We start from the raw sequence: 24,840 nt of genomic DNA on the forward strand, positions 1-24,840 counted from the left end.
ACTCTAAAAGTTGCTGTAAGCCACCTGGAGCCTAAAGCATCATGGAAACTAGAGTTTCTTGTTTGTTAGTTCTGTTAGTCTTTATGAAATTTGGTGACTTTGTGGTTGCAAATGTTTTACTATTAAGTTCGCAAGCAGTTTTCTGTTTGCCTTTTCTATATTGCTTTCCTCGATTTAATCAATGTTATGAAACACCATTTTGTTTCTTATAGCTTGCTTCCTAGTTTGTTTACGTTTGCCCCAATGATCCCTTCCACTAGTGCAGGTTGGGGTGGAGTTGGGCGGTATAGTGGTCGATGAGGACATCAAGACTATTGCTGATCTTGATCTATGATGATTGCAGATATTGCAAATGTCCATTAGATTGACACGATTCAGTGAACGTCTTGTCACAGAAGCATACGCCAGGGCTTCTGTGGTCCTCAATTGATGGCTGAATTCCGTGTTATTCTTTTCAGCTGTTGTAAAAGGAGGTTGGTGCATAGGTATGAACTCTTAGTATAATCAGCCTTTTGCCATTTGTTTGGTGCAGGGCTTTGTTCCATAGTGCTGTTTATCTAATTCCCAGCAGCCCCAATTTTCTCCTCTAGATTCATCACCCTACAAAGTGCTCAATAAGGTGGGCTATTTGTGAGCCAAAAACAGTGACATCAGGAATCTTCTTTAGTCAAAACTTCATGAACTGGGACAAATCATGGTTTGGCTTCCCATTTTATTCTCAAGAACTCTCCTTTTGCCTTCTTTAAGTTGAAAATCTTGGAGTCTGCTTGTCTAGTTTGAATCGGGGCAGGTGCACAGATAGTCATTTTCAGGGATGCTATTTAAAAATTAACCAGTAGCTCATTACTTATTTTGTCCTTAAACAACTTCGGGACAATTCAGGACATTTTTGTCCCGAAAAGTTGAACTGAAAAGCTGAAATTCTGGACGCACCGGAAAAGCTGAAATTTTGGATGCATGGGAAAAGCGGAAATTCTGGATGCACTGGCTAATTCTTAAATAGCAGCCCGTTAAAGTGGCTACCCGGTGTCATTTGCACGTTTGAATCTAGTATCTTTACTTTTTTGATAACCGTAGTATTAAACCAGCTTGCACGATTATTTTATCGTATCTGCTACCTCCCACCCGTATAGGTACCATAATTGCATCGTCCTAGCAAGAGACAAGAAGAGCAAATTAAAAGGAAAAAAACATACAGTTTCAGATATATTATTTCTGAGTTATGCAAAAAGATTTAAAAAAAATAATATTTCTCATGGAAATTACTGAACTAATCAAGTTGGAATAGGTCCAAATCTTTTCTCTTACGGCCTTAATGCATCCCAGGTACCGACAGATATAAATTTTTTATTTTAATATATATCCGTGGATGTTATTATTATTCCACTATAGATGATCAAAGTACTAAGCTGACACTCAAAAAGAGTATTGAATATATTGTACAGACATAGCATGACAAATTGAAAGTGAATAAAAAGATTAATTATTCAAATTATGCTCAAGTTGAATCCAATCACTAGATTAATGGGCACGTGTTAACACACACACACCACGCTAACTACACTTCTCAATCTCAAGGAAACACAAGATGCCCACACTTTAATTTGCTTTTGCAAGTCAAAATCCTATTTATCTGTTTTGTCAACCCTTTCTGTTTATGTCATTAAGCAGCTTAGAAATTGTTAAAGAAGCAACAAAATATTTGCACTTTTTAATCTTTTCTTTTTGTATTCTTATGCTTTTAAAAACTGAAAAAAACCACCCCAACCGGCTGCCTTTACCTTTTCTTCTGTTATATAGACGGAAATGGTAGTAATTTACAAGCAAAGTTTTTTTTTTGGGACGCTATCGACGTGTTTACAACGTTTAAAAGTTTTATAAACTATAATAAAATGAAATAATACATTTTTTAAATTAATTCGAAGTGTTCTCACACATTAAATCTCATTAACCACAGAATTAGTGATCACTACGAAATCTTTCGCCCTTTCACTTTCAAAACCCAACTGCTCATGGTTTGGCTATACCAGAATCTGTTGTAAAGGCGACAACAAACTGCTTTAAAATTGGGTATCTGCACTTTTTAAGGTTTTCATAACCAATTCTGTAGAAGGGAACAAAATATGAGCACTTTAGCATCGTTCTTTTTATACATATATATATATATATATATATATATATATATATATATATATATATATATATATATATATATATATATTCCTTTTTTTTCCTTTTTAATTTTAGAGTGTCTTTAAGATCTCTAGAATTTTTTACTAGTAACTTTTTCAAGATAATATAATGTGTTATTTTGAGTTATAGAGCTAATAAGCATTTGCAACTTTTTAATAAGAAGAAAGAAAAGGAAAAAGAGCCCAACCGTTATTCCCCATGGGATCTAAGTTATACACTAATACACACTGTAATTAGAGTGTAGTTTTAATTAATTAATCGTGACCTGCAAATATTTACTTAGAAGCTCTTTCTCTTATTAAAGAATGCTAACTTGCTATGTTCACTGTTTAAGCTTCCAACTAGTGACATGAAACTACAGTGCATGAACCATGCAATGGTGTTAAATGAGAGTTATCCACGTGACATTCTCCCTCAATTCCTATATGTATGGTTGACCTCCATACTATAGGACCATATTTATCTTCATGGATTATTACACGTCAATATATATATATATATATATATAGACACACACAAGTTGTTGAAAAATGAAGAAAATAAAGGAATTTCCCAGCCGTAAACGTAATACAAAGATGTTGGGACATGAATCATGCTACTTCAAGAATATATTAGGATGAGCTCACATTTCTACACTTGGCAAAAAAAAATAGTATATCAATTCCCTTCTTATACTATATAAGACTTCATTCCTTTTAACATTCTCCATCCAAAAGTTTTTAACTCATCATTATCATCAAGAAAGAGAGAGAGATAGAGAAACAAAAGGAAAATGGATTCAAGAATGGCTCAGAGATCATCTTCTCCTTCATCAAGCAACAGCAATGGCTTCCAAGCAATTATAATGGCTCTACTGTTAACTGTTACAATTGGGTATTTTCTCCTTTTGATCGTAACACCAACCAATATGTATAGACAGATATGGACACCCATGATCAAAGCTCAGACTGCTACATCCACTTACTTTGGAGCTCAAGGTATCTTACTTTTTTTCCTTTTAATATACTAATGTATTTTTTTTTTTGGATGTCAGTGTAACTTCTAATAGTGTAATTACAGGCCAGGTTACAACATATTATTTGGTTTAGTTTTCAGATTACCATATCAGAGTTGTTATGATAGTTGCTTCTTGTTGTTGGTAACTAATTTGATGATTTAAAATAATTACACCACTGAAATTAAGCTTTTTTATGAAATTTAGCTCAAAGAGCTTGCTTCTTTAATTCTTTTGGATGAAGATACAAATGAAACTTTCTCAAAAAAAAAATTAATTCATTTATTTGACGAACTTATCAGTTCAAGTGCAATTTTTTTTACAGGGAGGACACTGTTGATGAACACATTTCCTTTCATATTTATTGCTGTCTTGGGATGTGTATACCTTCATTTATGGAAGAAATCCAACGATAAAAACATCAACAGGTATGCAGCCCCCCCCCCCCCCCCTCCCAAAAAAAAGCGAAGAGATAAATTAAATATGCAAATCTATTTATGTATTAATTTTTTTTTCTGATTAACAGAGTTGAGGGAAAACAAAAGTTGACAATATGGAGGAGGCCGATAATCATGAAGGGGCTAGGGATTGTTTCAAGGATTGAGCTTTGCTTTTTCGTCATGTTCATCGCACTTTTAGTCTGGACTTTTGCGTCTTACTTGCATATTATCTTTCCCACTATTACACCAAAGTCTGTAGCCAAAAAGGGAGAGAAAGTGTAAGTTATCCTCTAATATTCGAGATCGATAAAACTTGTTCAATATTTACTTTAATTTTTCATAAACAAAAATCCATTTGTACCGACATATAAACACTCCTAACCATAAGTTTGGCAGAACTTAGCGTTTTGAGATCGAATTCTAACCTTATATATTAGTGCGAAGAACAAGTACGCACTATATATGGTTCACTTTGTGCTGTTGGATTCAAAGTACGAGTCACACTCCTTAGTTTTAGGTTTGTAGAATTTTCAATTTTCCTTTAATAATATATAGATGTTGCAACTGCATAAAAATAATACCCCTGCTATATATAAGTCACAATAATTAACAATTCAAAAAAGTTTAAATCATTTTAAAAATTATGGTCAAAGGAAAATCTCTCTGACTCTTTTTAATAGTAGTAAGTAGCAACAGTGGAACAAAAATTATTGAATTAGATATATATTTGAGAGCTTTTTTTCTGAAAAAAACATCTAAATTTTGGATTCGGCATTGACTTAATTTGTTACCATTTAAATGACACTTTTTTCTTATTATTTTGAATTGGTAATGACAGATGGGAAGCCAAGTTGGAAGATTCAGCCCTGAGGTTAGGACTTGTTGGAAATATAGCGCTTACGTTTCTGTTTGTTCCAGTCACAAGAGGTTCCTCAGTGCTGCAAGTCTTTGGTCTGACTTCTGAAGCAAGTGTTAAATACCATATATGGCTTGGTCATATCGTAATGACTCTTTTCTCTGCTCATGGCATTTGTTACATTATCTATTGGGCTGCCACTCATCAATTGTCTGAGGTAAATTAATTTAATTACCTAGATTATATTAATAGTAATCACCTCTATTCATTCTTTAATAATTAATTATATTACAATATATAAGGGAGATGAACAGACACACAACTAGTTTAGGATGATATAATTATGACGTAAAGCTAGAGGTCACATTTGATGGAGTGAACATAAAAGATATCAAGAAAAATAGAAAGTGATATTATATTGTGCTTTGTTTATTTGCTTGTTAATTTTTTAATAATTTAGTGGGGTTTGTCTCAACTTTAACCTTATATCACATATTCGTTCCATTGCAATACGTCAAGTCTTTGTTAGCAAGAAAAGCAGAATAGTACGTACTTCCCATATTTAGAATGACACGTTCAATAATAAAATAATTAATCGAGAGATAAAATAGGAAAGAGCAAACTTCTTGGATCTCCATGTAGTCAACTCTTTAAGTGTTCCAGTGGTCCAAATTTTTTTAAAGAAAATATTCCGTGTATAAAAGAACTGACCTTTTATTCCTTTTCTTTTCTTGTGATATATGTCAACTGGTCCTTGCTTTAAAAGAAATAGACAACTCAAAGGGGCAACAATATTTGACATTTTGAGAAAAATAAGATATGTAGAACAAGTTTGCGGTTTATTATAGGAAGCTTGTTACCGATCGGATTCACTATTATATATAGGACTATACTTATATTATACATTCATTGGTTATTTTGTTATTTGAGCGGTTGAGTGAGTGGATATTTAGGTGAATTCTTCTTATTTGAAATAAAAATTGCAACACAAGTCACTAACAACAGATGAATGGAAAAAAATATGTACACAAATTACAGTAGAATCACATTAAATAGTATATTACTAAACCTTTTTTGGATTTATCTTGAAAATATACTAAAACACAACTAAGTCCAATTCTTGGTGAATTTCTAATTAGTGAAGTATCTTGATCGAAATGAAACAGATGCTTAAATGGGCAAAAACTGATGTCTCAAATTTGGCTGGAGAGTTGTCATTGCTTTCTGGATTGGTGTTGTGGATTGCAACATTCCCTCGCATTAGGAGAAAGATGTTTGAACTCTTCTTCTACACTCATCACCTCTACATCCTCTTCGTCGTCTTCTTTGTCTTCCATGTTGGCGTCTCTTATGCTGGAATTATGCTTCCCGGTTTCTACCTCTTCATGGTTGATCGATACTTGAGATTCTTACAGTCGCGATCAAATGTTCGTCTGGTCTCAGCTCGAGTTCTACCATGTGAAACTGTTGAGCTAAACTTCTCCAAGAGTAAAGGTAACTGAAGCAACTAACATCATTTATATTGGCATCGATCGAGGTAGAATGTTAAGTCTTCTGAATAACATGTTTGAGCACTTCTCTTTTCCTTTATTTGGCAGGTTTACGATATACACCAACTAGCATCATGTTTGTGAATGTACCTAGCATTTCAAAAATGCAATGGCATCCTTTTACAATCACTTCAAGCAGCAGTTTGGAGGCAGATAAGCTCAGTGTTGTCATTAAGGGTGAAGGAAGTTGGTCAAAGAAGCTTTACCAGACGCTTTCTTCCCCTAATTCTGCCGATCGTCTTAATGTCTCTGTTGAAGGACCTTATGGACCTCCTGCCACACATTTCCTAAGGTATGAATGAAAAAGATAACATAGAGATAGTTTTATTTTGTCCTCTAAATTATGGTACATAATTAGATTCATTAGAGTTCAGGAACATGGTAAGTTTCACTTTTCAATTGACTACTATACATGCCATCAGTAGATGCAGGGAGGGATAGCCATTTAATACTTTATGGTCAGTTTGGTAATGAATTTAGTGATATTGCCACATGAGATGATGCGACAAACTTAACATGATTGAAACTATTATATTGTGCAGCAGAGCGAGGGATTTAGAGTCAGTGGATTCAGAATGGATGTGATCTTATCGTTACTTTATATATACATTTAAAAACATTTTTGCATTTCATTGTTGCAGGCATGATTTATTGATTATGGTGAGCGGCGGGAGTGGAATCACCCCTTTCATATCCATTATAAGGGAGCTAATCCACACAAGTGAATCACAGAAATGCAAGACACCAGAAATCCTACTCTTAAGTGTGTTCAAGAACTCACAAGACCTCACCATGTTAGACCTTCTCCTTCCCATTAGTGGTGCCCCTTCAGAAACATCTAAGTTAGGCCTACAAATTGAGGCTTATGTAACAAGAGAAAAGCAACCCATATTAGCAGAAGACAAGAAGCACTTGAGGACCATATGGTTCAAACCCAACCCATCTGATCAGCCAATCACTCCAATTCTTGGCCAGAACAATTGGCTTTGGCTTGGTGCTATCATATCATCTTCCTTCATCATTTTCTTGATTTCTTTGGGGGCTTTGAATAGATATTACATCTATCCAATTGATAAAAATACCAATGACATCTACTCTTATCCGATAAAGGCGGTGCTGAATATGCTTCTCATTTGCATTTCCATAGTCATCACAAGTACTGCAGCATTTGTGTGTAACAAGAGACGCAGTGGCATGGACGCCAAACAAATTCAGAACATGGAAGGTGCAACTCCAACGTCTTCACCTAATTCTTGGTTCTATAATGCTGATAAGGAGATGGAGAGTTTGCCCCAACAATCACTTCTTCAGTCAACTAATCTCCATTTTGGTGAAAGGCCTGACCTTAAAAGTAAGTTCATCCAAAAAATATAGAGTACTGAATAAAGTATCCCCAGATATCAATGGTCATATATCAAGTTTATACAGTAATATGAAAAGTAGAATAATAACCTATTTTAATCAGTTAAATTAAACTAATGGCTGGCGTACAATCTTTTCTTTGCGTTTAGTGTCTATAACTTAAATCCCAAGATCATTTAGCTATAGAATAAAAAAAATTACCTAATTTTTACTAATTAATAGAACTCTTACCTGCTACAATTTGAACAACTCTCCTTTAAAAAAGTTGTAAATTTGATGCAGGGATTCTTTTTGAGAGGAAAGAATCAAGTGTTGGAGTTCTAGTGTGTGGTCCAAAGAAGATGAGGCATGAAGTTGCAAACATTTGTTCCTCTGGTTTAGCTTCCAACCTTCATTTTGAGTCCATCAGCTTCAGTTGGTGATTTCTCTTATAATTTCAACAGAGTCCCCAGAATAGCAAAATATTCATCCTTCCCTATCCTTGCCCCCCCCCCCTACACAAATGGAAAATAAGATAATTTTTGTTGTCGTCGTTATGCTCATGTTGGTTGAATTTTTCTAAGTGCTCCTGTAACATGTTCCTTTTGTTGTGAAATGTAAAAAATACTAATTCTCTGTTTTAATTGCTGTTCTAATGGCCGGTATAATGAGATGTCCGCGTAAAGATATTAAACTTGAAGCAAGGAACATAGGTAGTTGGTTGCAAAGTCTGGATCTAAGATTTGAAGCCTATGAGATTGTAAAACAACCTCAAGTCAATATATCATAATAATCAGACTAATGAATGAGTAGTGATATTTCGTATGTGTTGATATTACCATATTCAAAATTAGAAAATCGGAAACTCAGAAAAATAGAACTTAGAACAGAAAATGCAAAAATAATTCCGAGCCCACTGAATTCATAGTGTATCCTTAAGGAATTTAATCCCTTCACTGTTGTCCAAGGTATACGGATTAATTCCTCCCAGGATAGAACGGAATAACTATTCTGTGATAGCGACACTTCAAATCACAGAACTTAAACGAACTCAACAAGCGGAACAAATCACACTTGACACTTATGTTTATTTAGAAAATAATGCAACAATGTAGAAAAGAAGAGAGAAGATTTCAGATTTTCTATGTCTGATTTCATGTCTGAAAAATAAAGCCAAGCCTCTAAATTCACAGACAAAGGAAGAGTGATATGGAGAGGTGCAATCCAAAAGGTGCATCTTCCATTTCCCATTCACATCCCTTTATACAAACGCAACAGTGTGTATTTAAAAACTAACGAATCAATATATAAATATAAACACATTACTATTAGTTTGACTATAGTCATTTATTATGTTGTTTTTACAAAAAGACAAAAACAGAAATAGAATTAAGTGTAGCTAGTAGGACCAGTTTTGTGATAAAAACAAAAGGAAAAGGTCAAAAGTGCTTAAACGGATTCGAACTCGCATCAGAGAAGTGAGAAACCTAGGTTCCAAATGAGCAAAAAACCAAGAACAACTGAGTTCCCATCTAAATATTTGGATTTTATACATCTAATAAATTTCTTAATACAAATATCGAATTTAGATAAAAACTATTGAGTTTCGAGGAACTCATACTCGATGATGTGGATCCGCCCCAGTTGGTTGATAAAATTAAAATAGGAAACTTAACAAAAAAGAAAGAAACTTATGTTGTTGGCTTTTTAGTTTTTGAAAGTTGCTAGAGGAATGTAGGCAGGAAATGAACAAAATAACGTCTTACGAATTTTGCAAAGAGTGTTCAAGAATTTTAAAATTTAATATGTATATAAAAAATAATTTTAACTTATACACACTATAATTTTCCGGCAATAAATATTTGGTTTGATTTGATTTGGTTTGGTATTGGAAAAAAAAATCGACCATAATTGGTTGGTTTGGTTTTAACTAAAAAAAACCAAACCGATTAGTTGGTTTGGTTTGGTTTTAACTATAATTAATACTTGTATCATACTTGGTATTATTCAATGTATAAATAATGTATAGAAAACCATGACATTAGTAATACCAAAGTTATTAATACATGCATTAGTATGGTTAAAGACAAAATTATTCTTAAAGTCCCTTAAACCCAGAGAATATGGAGGGCATTTTTGTAAACAATTATTTTTCTTAAAAATTATTTAATGTATTATAATTTTAAAATACCATATTAAATAGTAGATAAGAAATAATAGCTGTATAACTAATGCTTGTATCGCATTTTTATAAACAACTATTTTTCTTAAAGATTATGCAATGCATTAGTATTTTAATACAACTCACCAAACAATAAATAAAAAATAATATGTGCACAAATAATGCTTGAATTATTAACCCATATATTACTCATAAAAAATAATATTTGCTAACTAATACTTGAATTATTAATACACCTTTGTTCCGCATTATTTGTGCAAAACTACCTCTTATACTTCATAGGTCACCCATATTATGTTTCAACTCCGGAGTCTATTTCAGCAGCATAGGGATGTCTCTTTGAAGCTTGCAAGGCATGTATTCTTCAGCGATTTTGAAGGCCATCAGTCCCTAGCAAAAGGATCGACCAGGAAACAAACAGATGCATTCTTAACCTTAGCCAATCCTGTTGTCCCAACGGCGGTTCACAAAGGGGAAAGTAACATGGTCTTCTCTCCGTTGTTGATGCAAGTAGTGTTGGGTCTCATGACGGCGGGTTCAGCTGGTCCAAGCCGCGACGAGCTTCTCTCTTTCCTCAAATCCAATTCTACTGATGAAATCAACTCTCTCTTCTCAGCTCGTCGACTGTGTCCTTCTTGATGCTAGCCCCAATGGTGGCCTTCGTTTGTCTGCCGCTAACAGCGTCTGGGTCGATCAGTCTGCGAGGTTGAAGCCTTCTTTCACACAGATTGTGGACAATGTTTACAAGGCTACTTCTCTTTCTGTTGATTTTGCGTCCAAGGTTAGTTTTTTAATACTCCTACCGTTGATTAGGTAGTTCAGTAGAGTTCGTCTTTGCTGTTTTAAGAAGTTCTAAATTCATTTCTTAGGAGGCATGCTATATTCTTCGAATTCATTTTTAGGGTCTTAGCAATATTAGCTTTGATAGTTCTTCTGACCTCTGTCAGGAAAAAAGGTTAGAAATAAATAAAAGGAAACTTAGATAGAATCCGTTGCATATACTCCATATTTGTTTTACAATGGTTATTAAAGAAAAAACATATTTGGTTTACAAATTTTTGATGGTAATGTAGCCTCTTGAGGTGGTCAATCAAGTGAATCAATGGGCTGAAAAGGAGACAGCCGGTCTCATCAATGAAATTCTACCTGTTGACGCAGTTGACCATTTAACCAGACTTGTCTTTGCAAACTCACTTTACTTCAAAGGTGTCTGGAGTGAGAAGTTCAATGCATCAATGACAAAGAACAGTGAATTCCACCTTCTCAATGGGACCTCCGTTCAAGTGCCCTTCATGACTTGCCAGAGCAAGCGATATGTAAAAGCTTATGAAGGCTTCAAGATGTTGAGGCTTCCTTATAAACGTGGCTTGGATAGGCGTCATTTCTCCATGTATTTCTTTCTGCCTGATGCGAATGATGGACTGCCAGGCCTGGTGGAAAAAGTCACTTCAGACTCCGAATTCTTGGAGCGTCACCTTCCATATGCGAACGTTGGAGTTCCTGAATTTCGTATCCCCAAATTTAAAATATCTTTTGGATTTGAAGCTTCTGAAATTCTGAAAGGGCTAGGCGTGGTATCGCCTTTCTCTGGCCATGCCCTCACCGAGATGGTGGAGACCATTTGTAACAAGGGCCTGTTTGTTGATAGCATCTTTCATAAGTCCGTTATTGAGGTAGATGAAGAGGGCACAAAAGGTGCTGCTGCAATCACTGATGAGATTGGCCTAAGGTCTCATTCAGGAGAGAAAGTAGATTTCATTGCTGATCATCCGTTTCTCTTTCTGATTAGAGAAGATGGAACAGGCGTGGTATTGTTTGCAGGTAGCATCCTTAATCCTCTCCTTGAGTAAGTTGTACCCCTACATGTAGGTCGGTACCACTACTTGGAGATTGACGTTGGTCCTCAATTGATGGCTGAATTCCGTGTTATTCTTTTCAGCTGTTGCAAAAGGAGGTTGGTGCATAGGTATGAACTCTTAGTATAATCAGCCTTTTGCCATTTGTTTGGTGCAGGGCTTTGTTCCATAGTGCTGTTTATCTAATTCCCAGCAGCCCCATTTTTCTCCTCTAGATTCATCACCCTACAAAGTGCTCAATAAGGTGGGCTATTTGTGAGCCAAAAACAGTGACATCAGGAATCTTCTTTAGTCAAAACTTCATGAACTGGGACAAATCATGGTTTGGCTTCCCATTTTATTCTAAGAACTCTCCTTTTGCCTTCTTTAAGTTGAAAATCTTGGAGTCTGCTTGTCTAGTTTGAATCGGGGCAGGTGCACAGATAGTCATTCCCATGGATGCTATTTAGAAATTAGCCAGTAGCTCATTTCTTATTTTGTCCTTAAACAACTTTCGGGACAATTCAGGACATTTTTGTCCCGAAAAGTTGAACTGAAAAGCTGAAATTCTGGACGCACCGGAAAAGCTGAAATTTTGGATGCATGGAAAAGCGGAAATTCTGGATGCACTGGCTAATTCTTAAATAGCAGCCCGTTAAAGTGGCTACCCGGTGTCATTTGCACGTTTGAATCTAGTATCTTTACTTTTTTGATAACCGTAGTATTAAACCAGCTTGCACGATTATTTTATCGTATCTGCTACCTCCCACCCGTATAGGTACCATAATTGCATCGTCCTAGCAAGAGACAAGAAGAGCAAATTAAAAGGAAAAAAAACATACAGTTTCAGATATATTATTTCTGAGTTATGCAAAAAGATTTAAAAAAAATAATATTTCTCATGGAAATTACTGAACTAATCAAGTTGGAATAGGTCCAAATCTTTTCTCTTACGGCCTTAATGCATCCCAGGTACCGACAGATATAAATTTTTTATTTTAATATATATCCGTGGATGTTATTATTATTCCACTATAGATGATCAAAGTACTAAGCTGACACTCAAAAAGAGTATTGAATATATTGTACAGACATAGCATGACAAATTGAAAGTGAATAAAAAGATTAATTATTCAAATTATGCTCAAGTTGAATCCAATCACTAGATTAATGGGCACGTGTTAACACACACACACCACGCTAACTACACTTCTCAATCTCAAGGAAACACAAGATGCCCACACTTTAATTTGCTTTTGCAAGTCAAAATCCTATTTATCTGTTTTGTCAACCCTTTCTGTTTATGTCATTAAGCAGCTTAGAAATTGTTAAAGAAGCAACAAAATATTTGCACTTTTTAATCTTTTCTTTTTGTATTCTTATGCTTTTAAAAACTGAAAAAAACCACCCCAACCGGCTGCCTTTACCTTTTCTTCTGTTATATAGACGGAAATGGTAGTAATTTACAAGCAAAGTTTTTTTTTTGGGACGCTATCGACGTGTTTACAACGTTTAAAAGTTTTATAAACTATAATAAAATGAAATAATACATTTTTTAAATTAATTCGAAGTGTTCTCACACATTAAATCTCATTAACCACAGAATTAGTGATCACTACGAAATCTTTCGCCCTTTCACTTTCAAAACCCAACTGCTCATGGTTTGGCTATACCAGAATCTGTTGTAAAGGCGACAACAAACTGCTTTAAAATTGGGTATCTGCACTTTTTAAGGTTTTCATAACCAATTCTGTAGAAGGGAACAAAATATGAGCACTTTAGCATCGTTCTTTTTATACATATATATATATATATATATTCCTTTTTTTCCTTTTTAATTTTAGAGTGTGTCGATCTCTAGAATTTTTTACTAGTAACTTTTTCAAGATAATATAATGTGTTATTTTGAGTTATAGAGCTCATAAGCATTTGTAACTTTTTAATAAGAAGAAAGAAAAGGAAAAAGAGCCCAACCGTTATTCCCCATGGGATCTAAGTTATACACTAATACACACTGTAATTAGAGTGTAGTTTTAATTAATTAATCGTGACCTGCAAATATTTACTTAGAAGCTCTTTCTCTTATTAAAGAATGCTAACTTGCTATGTTCACTGTTTAAGCTTCCAACTAGTGACATTAAACTACAGTGCATGAACCATGCAATGGTGTTAAATGAGAGTTATCCACGTGACATTCTCCCTCAATTCCTATATGTATGGTTGACCTCCATACAATAGGACCATATTTATCTTCAACATGGATTATTACACGTCAATATATATATATATATATATATATAGACACACACAAGTTGTTGAAAAATGAAGAAAATAAAGGAATTTCCCAGCCGTAAACGTAATACAAAGATGTTGGGACATGAATCATGCTACTTCAAGAATATATTAGGATGAGCTCACATTTCTACACTTGGCAAAAAAAAATAGTATATCAATTCCCTTCTTATACTATATAAGACTTCATTCCTTTTAACATTCTCCACCCAAAAGTTTTTAACTCAGCATTATCATCAAGAGAGAGAGATAGAGAAACAAAAGGAAAATGGATTCAATAATGGCTCAGAGATCATCTTCTCCTTCATCAAGCAACATCAATGGCTTCCAAGCAATTATAATGGTGTTTAACCAAAAATCTGAGTCTTTGGTCAAAGCTAAAAAGAAATTCGGGTTACTGATAATCAGGAGACGAAAATAAAATACTTTTGAGAATGATGGTAAAACAGCAAATAGTTTTGTATTTCAATGAGTTCCCAATAGTATTCCGTGTCCTTACAAATGATGATACTTCTTCCTTTTATAGATAATTCTAGGTAAAGGAATGAAGTCTCAGTTTTAATGATATAATTATGAGTAATAAATGATATTAAATAAGCCGTTATACAATCATTCCTATTAAATACCAATTTTCTAACGTATCAGGTATTTAATAATGAATTTGGACTCCTTTATGTCATCAGATCTTTGTCTTTAATGTCTTCTAATCCGTTGGCTTTAAATGACTTGAATTGGTACGAGACTCGTATCTGCACTTCGTCTCGTGCCTATTTAAGTTCCTCTTCCCGTGGTTGTCTCCATCCATGCCTCTTAGTCAATTGTTGCACTTTGACCATTTAACCAAACCACGTGTCATGTCACGTCATCTTTAATATAAACTCAGTTTTTTCCCAATACAGATAGTCCCCCCACTTTCCATTTATTTATCAATTAAATAATTGGGAAGTGGATCTTCATAAAAAAGAATTTTCGCCACAATTAATGCTTATGACAGTATTAACGCCTCAGTCGTCTTTTCCATTTAATGTTCTGCCCATGTATCATTTTCTGATTGATTCTGCTATTTACACCCTTTTTCAAGACTTCTTCATTCTCACTATTCGTGAAGTGATAGTTTCCTTTATTATAGGCTTTCCATCATTACACTTCTTAGTTTAACGGTTCCCATTATATACATAACCTTTTCTTCCTTTGTCTTCTTCACAAATCTTCAGCAAACATTTTCTTCTTTATTTCTATTTCTTTCGACTTATCCTTCCTAACAATGTCATCTTCAAACCCTAACCGTAAAAAAGTTCCGATTCTAGACCAATTCCCCAACGCCCCTGTTAGACACAGAAGAGGCGGAGGAGGTAGGCTTCGAACAGGGTTAGAATCTACTCGAGACGGCTCCTCTGGTTCTTCTTCAAGGAGTTCTATCCCAAAGGCCCCCTCTTCTAGAAGTAGAGAAATTCTTGATTCTTCTCAAGAACCCTTAGTTGATGAGATAGTTCCCAGCGATTTGTCTTTTGAAAGTGACAAAACGTCTCTTCAAAAGCAAATTGCAAATTTGGAAAAAGCCGATACTTATCCTACAATAGTAACCGAGCTTACAATCCCCACCATAAGAAGAGATTGTAACTGGAAGGATAGTCTTCGAATGTCAATTCCTTCCCCAAATCAGAGAATTTCCTCCTTTAGAAGTGGGTATTCTTTTGTTTATACTTACCCCTTCACTTTAGGTTTTAATCCTCCGATTGACCCAGTTATTCTTGATTTTTGCCGTTTCTTTACAATTTGTTTGGCCCAAATTGGTCCCCAAATGTGGAGAACAGTGGCTTGTTTGAGATACTTATCTTCCAAAGCCAATGTCAATTTCACCTTCTCTCACCTCATTCATTTATACCACCCTAACTTAATACGCCATAGGATTTTTACCTTAACTGCAAAGAGCAAAAAAGTTCTGGTAAATCCTGAAGATGACAAAGATCGTGGATGGTATATCCGTTACGTTGTTGTTCGTACGGTGGACTTGATTGGCGAAACAAATATTCCCTTCCCCGAGAAGTGGAATTTTGAACGTAGGTTTCCTTTTACTTACCGTACCTACTCTTGAGAATTTCAAAAGAAATTTGTTTTTAACCTCGTCTCTTCTTGGTTTTTTGTAGCAATCATGGGAGATGTGGAACCTATTCCCAACTTCCGTGGTTGGGTAGACTCACTTTTGAAGATTGCTTCTAGGGAGCAAAGAACTTGGAAATCGATTTCTTCCTTACATGGATGGAAGGTGAAAACACATGGTATGCCGCTTTTTATATGTTTTTTTACATGTTAAGCATTTTTTCCTCAATTTTGATCATGTATATCCTTCCTTTAATCAGGATTTGGCGTTAGAGGAATGACGGCTGAAGTAGCTATGGCCATTCGCATGTCTGCTAATGCTGCTCTTGATTTGGATAAGGCTCGAGCCTTGCTGCCAAAATGGAAAGCTATAAAAGAAAGTTCTGAGGAAGAGGAGGGTACCTCTCTAATTACCAGGCCAAGGGTCAGGAGGCAAATAATTATTGATGATGAAATTGAAGACACTCCTGCTCGAACCTCAACCACCGAGCCTGTTTTGATTCATTCTGACGAGGACACCGAACCAAGAGATAATAATGAGTCAATTCAGCATCTTTTTGATAGTGGTTTCGAGAGTGGCGAGCTCGACCTTGTTTTTAATGAATCTCCTCTTTCCTCATTCGTTCCTATTTCCTCCATTCCACTACCAACCGTAAGTATTTCTTTACCAATTTTGACGACTTCCGTTCTTTTGCCAGTTTTTACCGCTCCTATGTCCGTTCCCTTGGCAGTTTCTACTGCACTTGCTTCCGTTCCTGCATTGGTTTCTACATCTTCTCCTTCCATTCCTGTTTCTACATCTTCTCCTTCCATTCCTTCCATTGCTCCTCTTCCCTCTGTTCATCATACAGAGACAGGTTCTAGCAGTGGAAGTATGACTATGAGAAGTGTTACTCTTGAAGTTCCTGCCAACCATAGCCTCTTGAGAAAGACTGGTAGAGCCGATGTTTGGATCGAGCCCCTAATTGGAGATATTGAGAAGAAGAAGATGGAGAGCCATAGTTGCTTGACTCTGATGAATGACATAGTTCATTCTACTTTGAAGGTATTTTTCCTCTTCTTACCAATAAGTTTTTTTTATTATCTTCAATCCCTCATTTCTATGAGTTGTCTCTGTAGGCTAACCTCATTGGTACGGAATTAATGGGAAGAATTTTCCTTCTGGAAAGAAAAGCCCGTGAGTCTGAAAAAACTATCCACGAGGCCGAAGAAATAGCCAGGGGAGCCCAGCTTGAAGCAGCCAATTGGAAAGAACAATTTGAGAATGCTCAAGGGACCATAGAGGAGTTGCAAGAAAATAAAAACCTCCTGGAGCAGCAAAACCGTGGTTTGACTTCTGAACTGGCAACTGCCAAGGCTTCTTCAAGCCAATTTAAAAGAGACAAAGAGCTTTTGGAATGCTCTTTGTCAGAACAATTATCAAAGGCTAGTGAAGAAGTTAGGGAGCTTAAGGCACTTTTGGCTAAGAAAGAAGAGTATGCAGGAAGAGTTAGTGCAAAGCTTGACTCAAGCTCAAGCTGACTTACAGACCTCCTCTGACGAGATTCATGCTTTGAAGAGTTCTCATGCCTCTCTTGAAGCTTCCCTTGATTCCCATTTAGCTGAGCATCAAATCTTGAAAAACGATCTTGCTATGTGGGAAAAGGAATATGGACTTCTGGAGGAGAACTTTAACATAGAGGTGAGTTGGGCTTTCCTAAAATCTCACCGTGATGCTTTGATGGAAGCTGCTCAGGAAGGCTTTGACTTGCAGTCTGAACTGGCCAAAGTCGTAGATACCATCGAGAAAAGTCAACAATCTACTGATACTCCTTCTCCTGTACTTGAAGCTCCTGGAACGGAAGAGCTTTTAAATGAAGAAGTGGCTACTGCAGCAATTGGGGTTGCAATTCCTTGCTCCCGAGGGTGAAACTTCTGATGTTCCAAACCCTTCAGTGACTAGCTGAAAATGAAATTGTTGTTTTTGTTTTTATTACTTGGTGGTGTTATCCCTTGGCAACTTTAAGGGATCTTTTGATGAAGTCCCCAGTTATCATAATGGGGCATTTGTAAAAAACAAATATTTCGCTGACTTATAGAATAGCTTAGCATTTTTATCCTTTTAAAATGCTTTATGAAGTTTTTGTTGGTACTTCTGTATATTTTATTCTTGCCCATTTATCTAGAACTTATAGAATAGCTTAGCATTTTTATCCTTTTAAAATGCTTTATGATTCTTCTCATGGATTATCAACATGAGGCTTATAAAAGAGGGCCCTTTTATTTTATCGACACTTAATGAAGAAGACGTCTCAACTTCATAATGGTGTTATAATACGATGAAAGAAATAGGAATACACACGTTTTGTATGAAACAACTTTGGCAAGTTTTTATTCATAAACTTTAACAAGTGTTTGACTATTACATGTATTACAATACATCTATAACTTTCTCGTAACTGTTTTTCTCGTAACAGATTTGTACATAATGTCACACCTCCTTTTTCCACCCCCGCGAGGGGTGAAGGAGTTTTTTCCAATTAAAGGACAATCGAAACGGGATTTATTTATTTTTTCCTAAATGCAAATGCGACATATTTTTGGATTTTTTATTAATTTAACAAATAAACATGCGCAGACAAAAATACAAATAATTACACAAAAATAATTCAAAAAATCGCACACCAAGGAAAAATCATTTTATTTTGAATTTTTTGGGAGTAATTCTTTCATAGGGCAAAAATCACGTGTTTACACATAACATAGATAAAAAAGGTTTTTCTTCATAACCTGTTTCAGTACATAGTCATGACCCTATATTTATATATCAAGAAGGGTTTGAGAGGTGACTTTGTTTATGAGTTTTGAGAGATGACTCTGTTATTCTCATGAATGCTGAAGACTTCGCAACTTTTACTCAACACTTGTCTCTTTGTGGCCGACTTTTGTTCGATATTCGTATCTGTTTCTCTACACATATCTGTGTACAATATGTAGTCCCCCAATTGTTTGAGCGGTGAAGTATGAAGCCTTGAGCACTTGTTTATTTCTTTTACTTTGGCCCTTTTCCTGAAACAGAAAGATGTACGGGACCCGGAGATGCGATTATAGATGAAGACTGCCTAACTCGTGTGTATTTCCATCAGATTAATTGAAACCCTGGGCTGGGAATTAAGAATACTCCATTTTGCCTTGCAGGTTGTGACTCATCATTTGGCACGAGTTAGGGTGTTTTGCCTAGCATCTAAAATCGTTAGTAAAATATTAATAATCCAAGAGAGAAATTTTAACAAGGTGATACCTGACCGTAGGTACTTTCTCAAAAGTAATATCTTTTTAAGTGGACGGCATTCCAATGTGAGGGTAAAACTTTGCCGTCCATTGTCTCCAACTGGTATGCTCCTTTTCCCGCAATGTCACGGACTTTGTACTGTCCTTCCCACATTGGACTTAGCTTTCCTGAGTTAGCAGCCTTTGCAGATTGGAACACCTTTTTAAGCACAAAGTCCTCAATTTTGAAAAATTTGAGGCGTGCTTTCCTATTGTAATATCGTTCAATTACTTGTTTTTGTGCTGCCATCCTTATCAATGCAGCTTCTCTTCTTCCTTCAAGTAAATCAAGGTTGACCCGCATCTCTTCATCATTAGATTCCTCCGTTGCCTGATCGTACCGTGTGCTTGGCTCACCTATTTCAACTGGAATTAAGGCTTCCGCACCATAAACCATTGAAAATGGTGTTTCTCCAGTGCCTGTTTTGGTCGTTGTACGATAAGCCCATAATACTCCAGGTAACACCTCAGGCCAATTACCTTTTGAATCCTGTAACCTCTTTTTCAAGTTGTTGATAATGACTTTGTTAGTAGATTCCGCTTGTCCATTACCTACTGGATGGTATGGCGTAGACGTTATCCTTTTGATCTGCCAACTTCGAAGAAATTCTGTGATTTGAGCTCCAATGAATTGTGGTCCATTGTCACACACGATCTTCCTTTGGTGCTCCAAAGCGGCATATTATATTTCGCCATATGAAGTCTTTAACTTCCTTCTCTCGTACCTGTTTAAATGCCCCTGCTTCTACCCATTTAGTGAAATAATCTGTAAGTACAAGTAGAAACTTTACCTGACCTTTTGCTTGTGGAAGTGGACCTACGATATCCATTCCCCATTTCATAAAGGACCACAGGGCTATAACAGGATGTAATAATTCAGCTGGTCTGTGCATATTGTTACCGTACCTTTGACATTTATCACATTTGGACACGAAACTGGTTGCTTCTTCTTCCATATTAGGCCAATAATATCCTGTGCGAATTAATGTTCTTACCAGTGATCGTCCCCATGCGTGATTCCCACAATGTCCTTCGTGCACTTCTCTCATCACATATTCTGTTTGAGAAGGTCCGAGACACATTGCTAGTGGTCCACCGAACATCTTTCGATAAAGATTTCCTTGATATAAACAATATCGAACAGCTTTTTTACGAAGCGCGTGAGCCTTTCCTTTGTCATTAGGCACAGTACCGTGCTGTAAAAAGGCAACAATTTTGTTTCTCCAATCCCATTTTAAATGGTTAAAATTTACCTCGTTTTTATCAGATTCGAGAACGGAATGAAATAGATGTATGACTGAAGCATTTGTATTGTTTGCTACGTCTGCTGTAGATGCGAGATTTGCTAAAGCATCTGCCTCTACATTCCCATCTCTTGGGATCTGCACTACTTTCCAAGTTTAGAATTGCTTTATTAACTCTCGTACCTTTGCGAGGTATTCTTGCATTCGTGTCTCTTTGGCTGTATAAGTCCCCAACATTTGATTAACCACGAGTTGAGAATCACTCTTGATTATAATCTGTGTTATGCCGAGTTCTCGTGCCAATTCTAAACCTGCAATTACAGCCTCATACTCTGCTTTATTGTTAGTTATAGAATGACATTTTATAGCCTGTCTAATAGTCTCACCCGCAGGTGGTACGCGGACTATCCCTAGGCCTGCCCCTTTTACATTAGATGAACCATCAGTGAATAAAACCCAAGTCCCCGGGTTTGCATCATTAAAAACTAGTAATTCTTTTTCTGCTTCTAAATGCATCCCCTGGCTAAAATCAGCCACGAAATCAGCTAGTACTTGAGACTTTATATCGGTCCTGGGTTGATAAACAACTTCATTTTCACTTAGTTCTATAGCCCATTTTGCTAATCTTCCTGAAAGTTCGTGTTTATGCAAAATATTTCGAAGCGGAAAAGCAGTAACTACATTAATGGGATGACATTGAAAATAAGGTCTTAATTTTCTAGATGCCATGATCAAAGCTAATGCTAAGTTTTCTAGTTGTGGGTATCTGTGAGCACGTGATTTTTGTCTTACGCGACAATCGCTCCAAAAAGAAATGAAAAATAATAACAAATGGTCCTGCTGTACAATTTTCGGATTTTACGTGGCATTTTGTTAATTATTTATGATTTTGCCCATTTTATTTTATTAAAACAAAATACAAAAATGTATGTGTCATGCGTAATTTGAACCGTAATCCGGTTGTTAAATAGAAAATCATAAATATGCATCTTTGTCCATGATTTTTTTTGTTTTGTTTGATTCTACCTGCTTCAAATATTTTAATATGTGTGTGCAAATAATTGTATTAAGTGTCTATTTAATTTTAATTTGATTTACTTGGGTTTTGTTTTAAAAATAAAATAAAAAATATATATAAAAAAAATAATAATGCAGAATTGGTTTGAAAATCAGCTTGGGCTCGTTTTTTATTTTAAAATTTGAGGCCCAAATCAAGCCCAGAACGTGAGCCTGCCCCGGTCCAGACCAGCTAATACCTAGAGCTTCCAAACGACACCGTTTTAACCTGGTCTGATTTGGGCCGTTGATCTCAGATTGATCAACGGCCAAGATCACTTCCCCATAACCCACTGATGAACCCAACCCGTTCCACCCGGACCGACCCAAACCCCTTTAGGATGAAACGACACCGTTCCCCATCAGCCAAGAGATCCTGACCCTTCATCGCACCCCATCCAACGGCTAGGAATCAACACCTCACTAACTATATAAACCCATAACCTTTACCCTGCCCCCCCTATCCGAACCCCCAGCCTTAGGTCATCTTCACCCCAGACCTCAGACCTTCAAACCCTAGCCGCCCCTGTATACTTTCACCATGAAAGCCGGCGGCATGGACGACGGCAACCCCACCCTTAACACCATAGATGCTCCTCACCGTCCTGAACCCAAATCCACCAACCACACACTTCGAATCCCCTCCCACCTTCTCGAATCTTCATTTGAAGATTCGAGTCGGAACCTGATTTACACCGATCGACCTCAACTTCACACTAGACAGTCCCCAGACCCCCTCGTGACCAAACCATGTTTGGTTTGGTCCGAATCTGACCAGGGAAGCATGAATCCCAGATCTGATTTTTGGAACCCTAGGGTTCCTCGTCACTGGTTTGTATCTGCTCGAGCTAAGGTATTTAGGGTCTAATGGATTTTAGTCGAAGTGTTCTCAGTGAGAACATTTCGATTAAAGTCCTTTCAACCCCAAGAAGGGCCTGTTCGAATCAAAGCCAAGACTTTTGATTTTTCGGGATTTATGGTGAGTTTTTGTTTTCCTCTTTCCTTTATTTTTAGTCCATGTGCTGATTAAAGGTCTGTTCATGTTTTGTTTAATTTGTGCCCCTGAATTTTATCAACTGTGTCCTGTCCACTTTGCCTGAACCTACGTGTTTGATTAAGTCCTTCTTCTATTCACTGATAATATGTATGCGTAAGCTGTACAATCAAATGAATTTGAATTGGAACTGATTAACTGATTCCTCGAGTACAATTCTGCTGGGTCAGTATGACTCGAGTCATGTGTTCGATACTATTAAACATCTGATTTTTGGTTACGATTGTACATGTTATGATTAATATAGTCGAGTCGACATGTGTCGTCAATTAGTTTCAGCTGCCTGAACAATAACAAATCGATTTGCTTCTGCTAAGCATTGCCTGAATCAATTAGGAACTGAGTTTAGTACTTATAATTGTTAATTTGAATCAGAAATGTAAAATCAATGTTTTGTTTAGTTACAGTTCTGAAATTGGAGGGCATGTGCACTTGTGCACAATATGTGCATTTGTGCACCACATGTGCATTTGTGCACAGCCTGTGTCCTGCATAAGGGCTTTTTGAATTAAATAGTTTGACAGCATATGCTGTCAGACTACATTCTGTTGCCCATACTCTACTTTAGTTTCAGAAATAATAAACATTACTCAAAAGTGAGTCTGCCAGGGAATATCATGGAGTTTTGTTTATACTTAATTAGCTAAGTGGAATCTGGACAGGCTGTTAAAGGGTTGATTTTAGGTTTATAAAAGAGGGGACTTCCATCAGTTTTAAGAGAGACATCAGATAGATCCGATAAGAGAGAGCAAAATACATACACATACACACATAAGACAGGCATACAGACCTTAAGATAGACATAGATACACACACACAGACAGAGAAAAAGAGAATACACACAGAAAACTTAGTTTGGAGATTGAGAGTTGAAGTTTTGAAAAGTAGAAAACTAGAAAAGAACTCTGTTTGATAACACAGACAGACAAAACTAGAAATTGCATTCTTCTTGCTGTCTTGATTTCAATGGTCTTGACTTGTTTGTCCAATACTGATTTCTTCTAAATCCAACTGAGTCTGCTGGTTGTTTGTTGGTTTACTCTGGGATTTGGACTAGCTGGGATCTTGATTCTATTCCAATTATTTTGCTTGTTGTTGCTGCTGCTATTCTGTTTCTCGCTGCTGCTGATTTCCCTATCTTCTTCCTCTTCTCCTTTGCATTTTCAGTATTTCCAGGTACACATCTCGAGTCTCACATTGGTGTAGCTGAATGTAACATTGAAAAGCATGAATAGAAAGATTTGAAGGAGTTATAATCACCCGCTATTTACTGACTGCCTTTTCATAAATGTTGTTAAGTTGTGTAAATTTTAGTTTATAGCTAATAGAGAATACATTAGTAAGTTTGTACTTAATTAAAGTTTATGTTAATTTGAAACTATGGTATTTGATTCGTTTAGTAGCATACAAGATGTAAATATAATTCATGGAATGTGAAACTATTTAGTACGATTGTTAAAATTAAATTCACTCTTTCAGCATGCTCTGAATAAGTAGGGGCGAGTGGCTTTTAAATCTAACCAAATATGATATAGTTTTGAATCACCCAGTTCGATTTCCTTTAGGCAGTTTATAGGATTAGTTTTAAACATCATCAGTAACATCCTTTGATAAGGAATTCTTTAATCATGTTTAAGCAAGTTAATTTAAATCCGATTTTAGGATGTTGTTCGGATTAAGTGTTGTATTTCGTCGATCTCGCATGTGACTTCTTTGTCCAATTAAAAGCATGTTGCACAGGGTATGACGTCTCTCCATGTTATAAGTAATTAATCGGAAATTGACAGGGATCCGGGTTAGGCCAAAGCATATACTTGAATTAACGTGTGTCTTTCTTCTTCTATTTTTAGACAAACGCATTTAGAAATGTAGTCGCTTTAGGATATCCTTTCTAAAATAGAGACGAGCCTCGCCAGATAAAAATGCAAATTGCGGGGCCCTCAATAACTAACCATAATAAACATTTAGAATTCAGGACAGGCCGTTTAGTGAATTTCATGGCCTTCCCCGAAAATAATAACGCGGTTAGACTCTTTAGGCACGGCTTAATTAAATTACATTCTTAAACTCGGGTGCACATTGATGTGACCGGAATCCAAATCTCAACGGAGTCGAAATGTGTTAACAACTACGGGTGCATTGATTGTGACGCGGTTCTAGATGCATTTTCACGACGTTGCAATTCTATAAAAATAAATGATAATAATAAAAGCGGTTTAAACTTAATAAAAGCACATAAGTCAAAACATGTATTTAAATCAGATATTTAGCCATTATAACAATTTAAGCGACCGTGCTAGAACCACGGGACTCGAGGGTGCCTAACACCTTCCCTCGGGTCAACAGAATTCCTTACTTAGAATTTCTGGTTCGCAGACTTCATTTGGAAAAGTC

General features: G+C 36.1%; 1 protein-coding gene and 2 pseudogenes across 1 annotated transcript; all 3 read left to right on the top strand.

Moving 5' to 3' along the window:
* The first annotated feature begins 2,767 nt into the window (after positions 1–2,767).
* On the top strand, positions 2,768–8,018 carry LOC104210558 (ferric reduction oxidase 2-like). The gene is made up of 8 exons (XM_009759485.2): positions 2,768–3,170; positions 3,513–3,615; positions 3,714–3,905; positions 4,466–4,700; positions 5,650–5,977; positions 6,082–6,325; positions 6,675–7,384; positions 7,678–8,018. Exons 1-8 carry the CDS (start codon positions 2,966–2,968, stop codon positions 7,815–7,817), a joined length of 2,157 nt encoding a protein of 718 aa, XP_009757787.1. The 5' UTR covers positions 2,768–2,965; the 3' UTR covers positions 7,818–8,018.
* A 1,815-nt stretch (positions 8,019–9,833) lies between these two features.
* LOC104210557 (serpin-ZX-like) lies at positions 9,834–11,487 on the top strand (annotated as a pseudogene).
* Positions 11,488–13,963: 2,476 nt separating this feature from the next.
* Positions 13,964–24,840, top strand: part of LOC138876480 (ferric reduction oxidase 2-like) — a 37,203-nt pseudogene continuing 26,326 nt past the window's right edge.

This window comes from Nicotiana sylvestris, chromosome 1 (assembly GCF_000393655.2).
Source record: "Nicotiana sylvestris chromosome 1, ASM39365v2, whole genome shotgun sequence".
Classification (NCBI taxonomy): domain Eukaryota; kingdom Viridiplantae; phylum Streptophyta; class Magnoliopsida; order Solanales; family Solanaceae; genus Nicotiana; species Nicotiana sylvestris.

What these genes read in the sequence shown, in the direction of transcription:
- LOC104210558 (XM_009759485.2), top strand. Translation starts at nt 2,966, where the DNA reads ATGGATTCAAGAATGGCTCAGAGATCATCTTCTCCTTCATCAAGCAAC. An exon ending in CCTGCCACACATTTCCTAAG is followed by an intron (nt 6,326 to 6,674) that starts GTATGAATGAAA and finishes TCATTGTTGCAG; the next exon opens with GCATGATTTATTGATTATGG. An exon ending in TGAAAGGCCTGACCTTAAAA is followed by an intron (nt 7,385 to 7,677) that starts GTAAGTTCATCC and finishes AATTTGATGCAG; the next exon opens with GGATTCTTTTTGAGAGGAAA.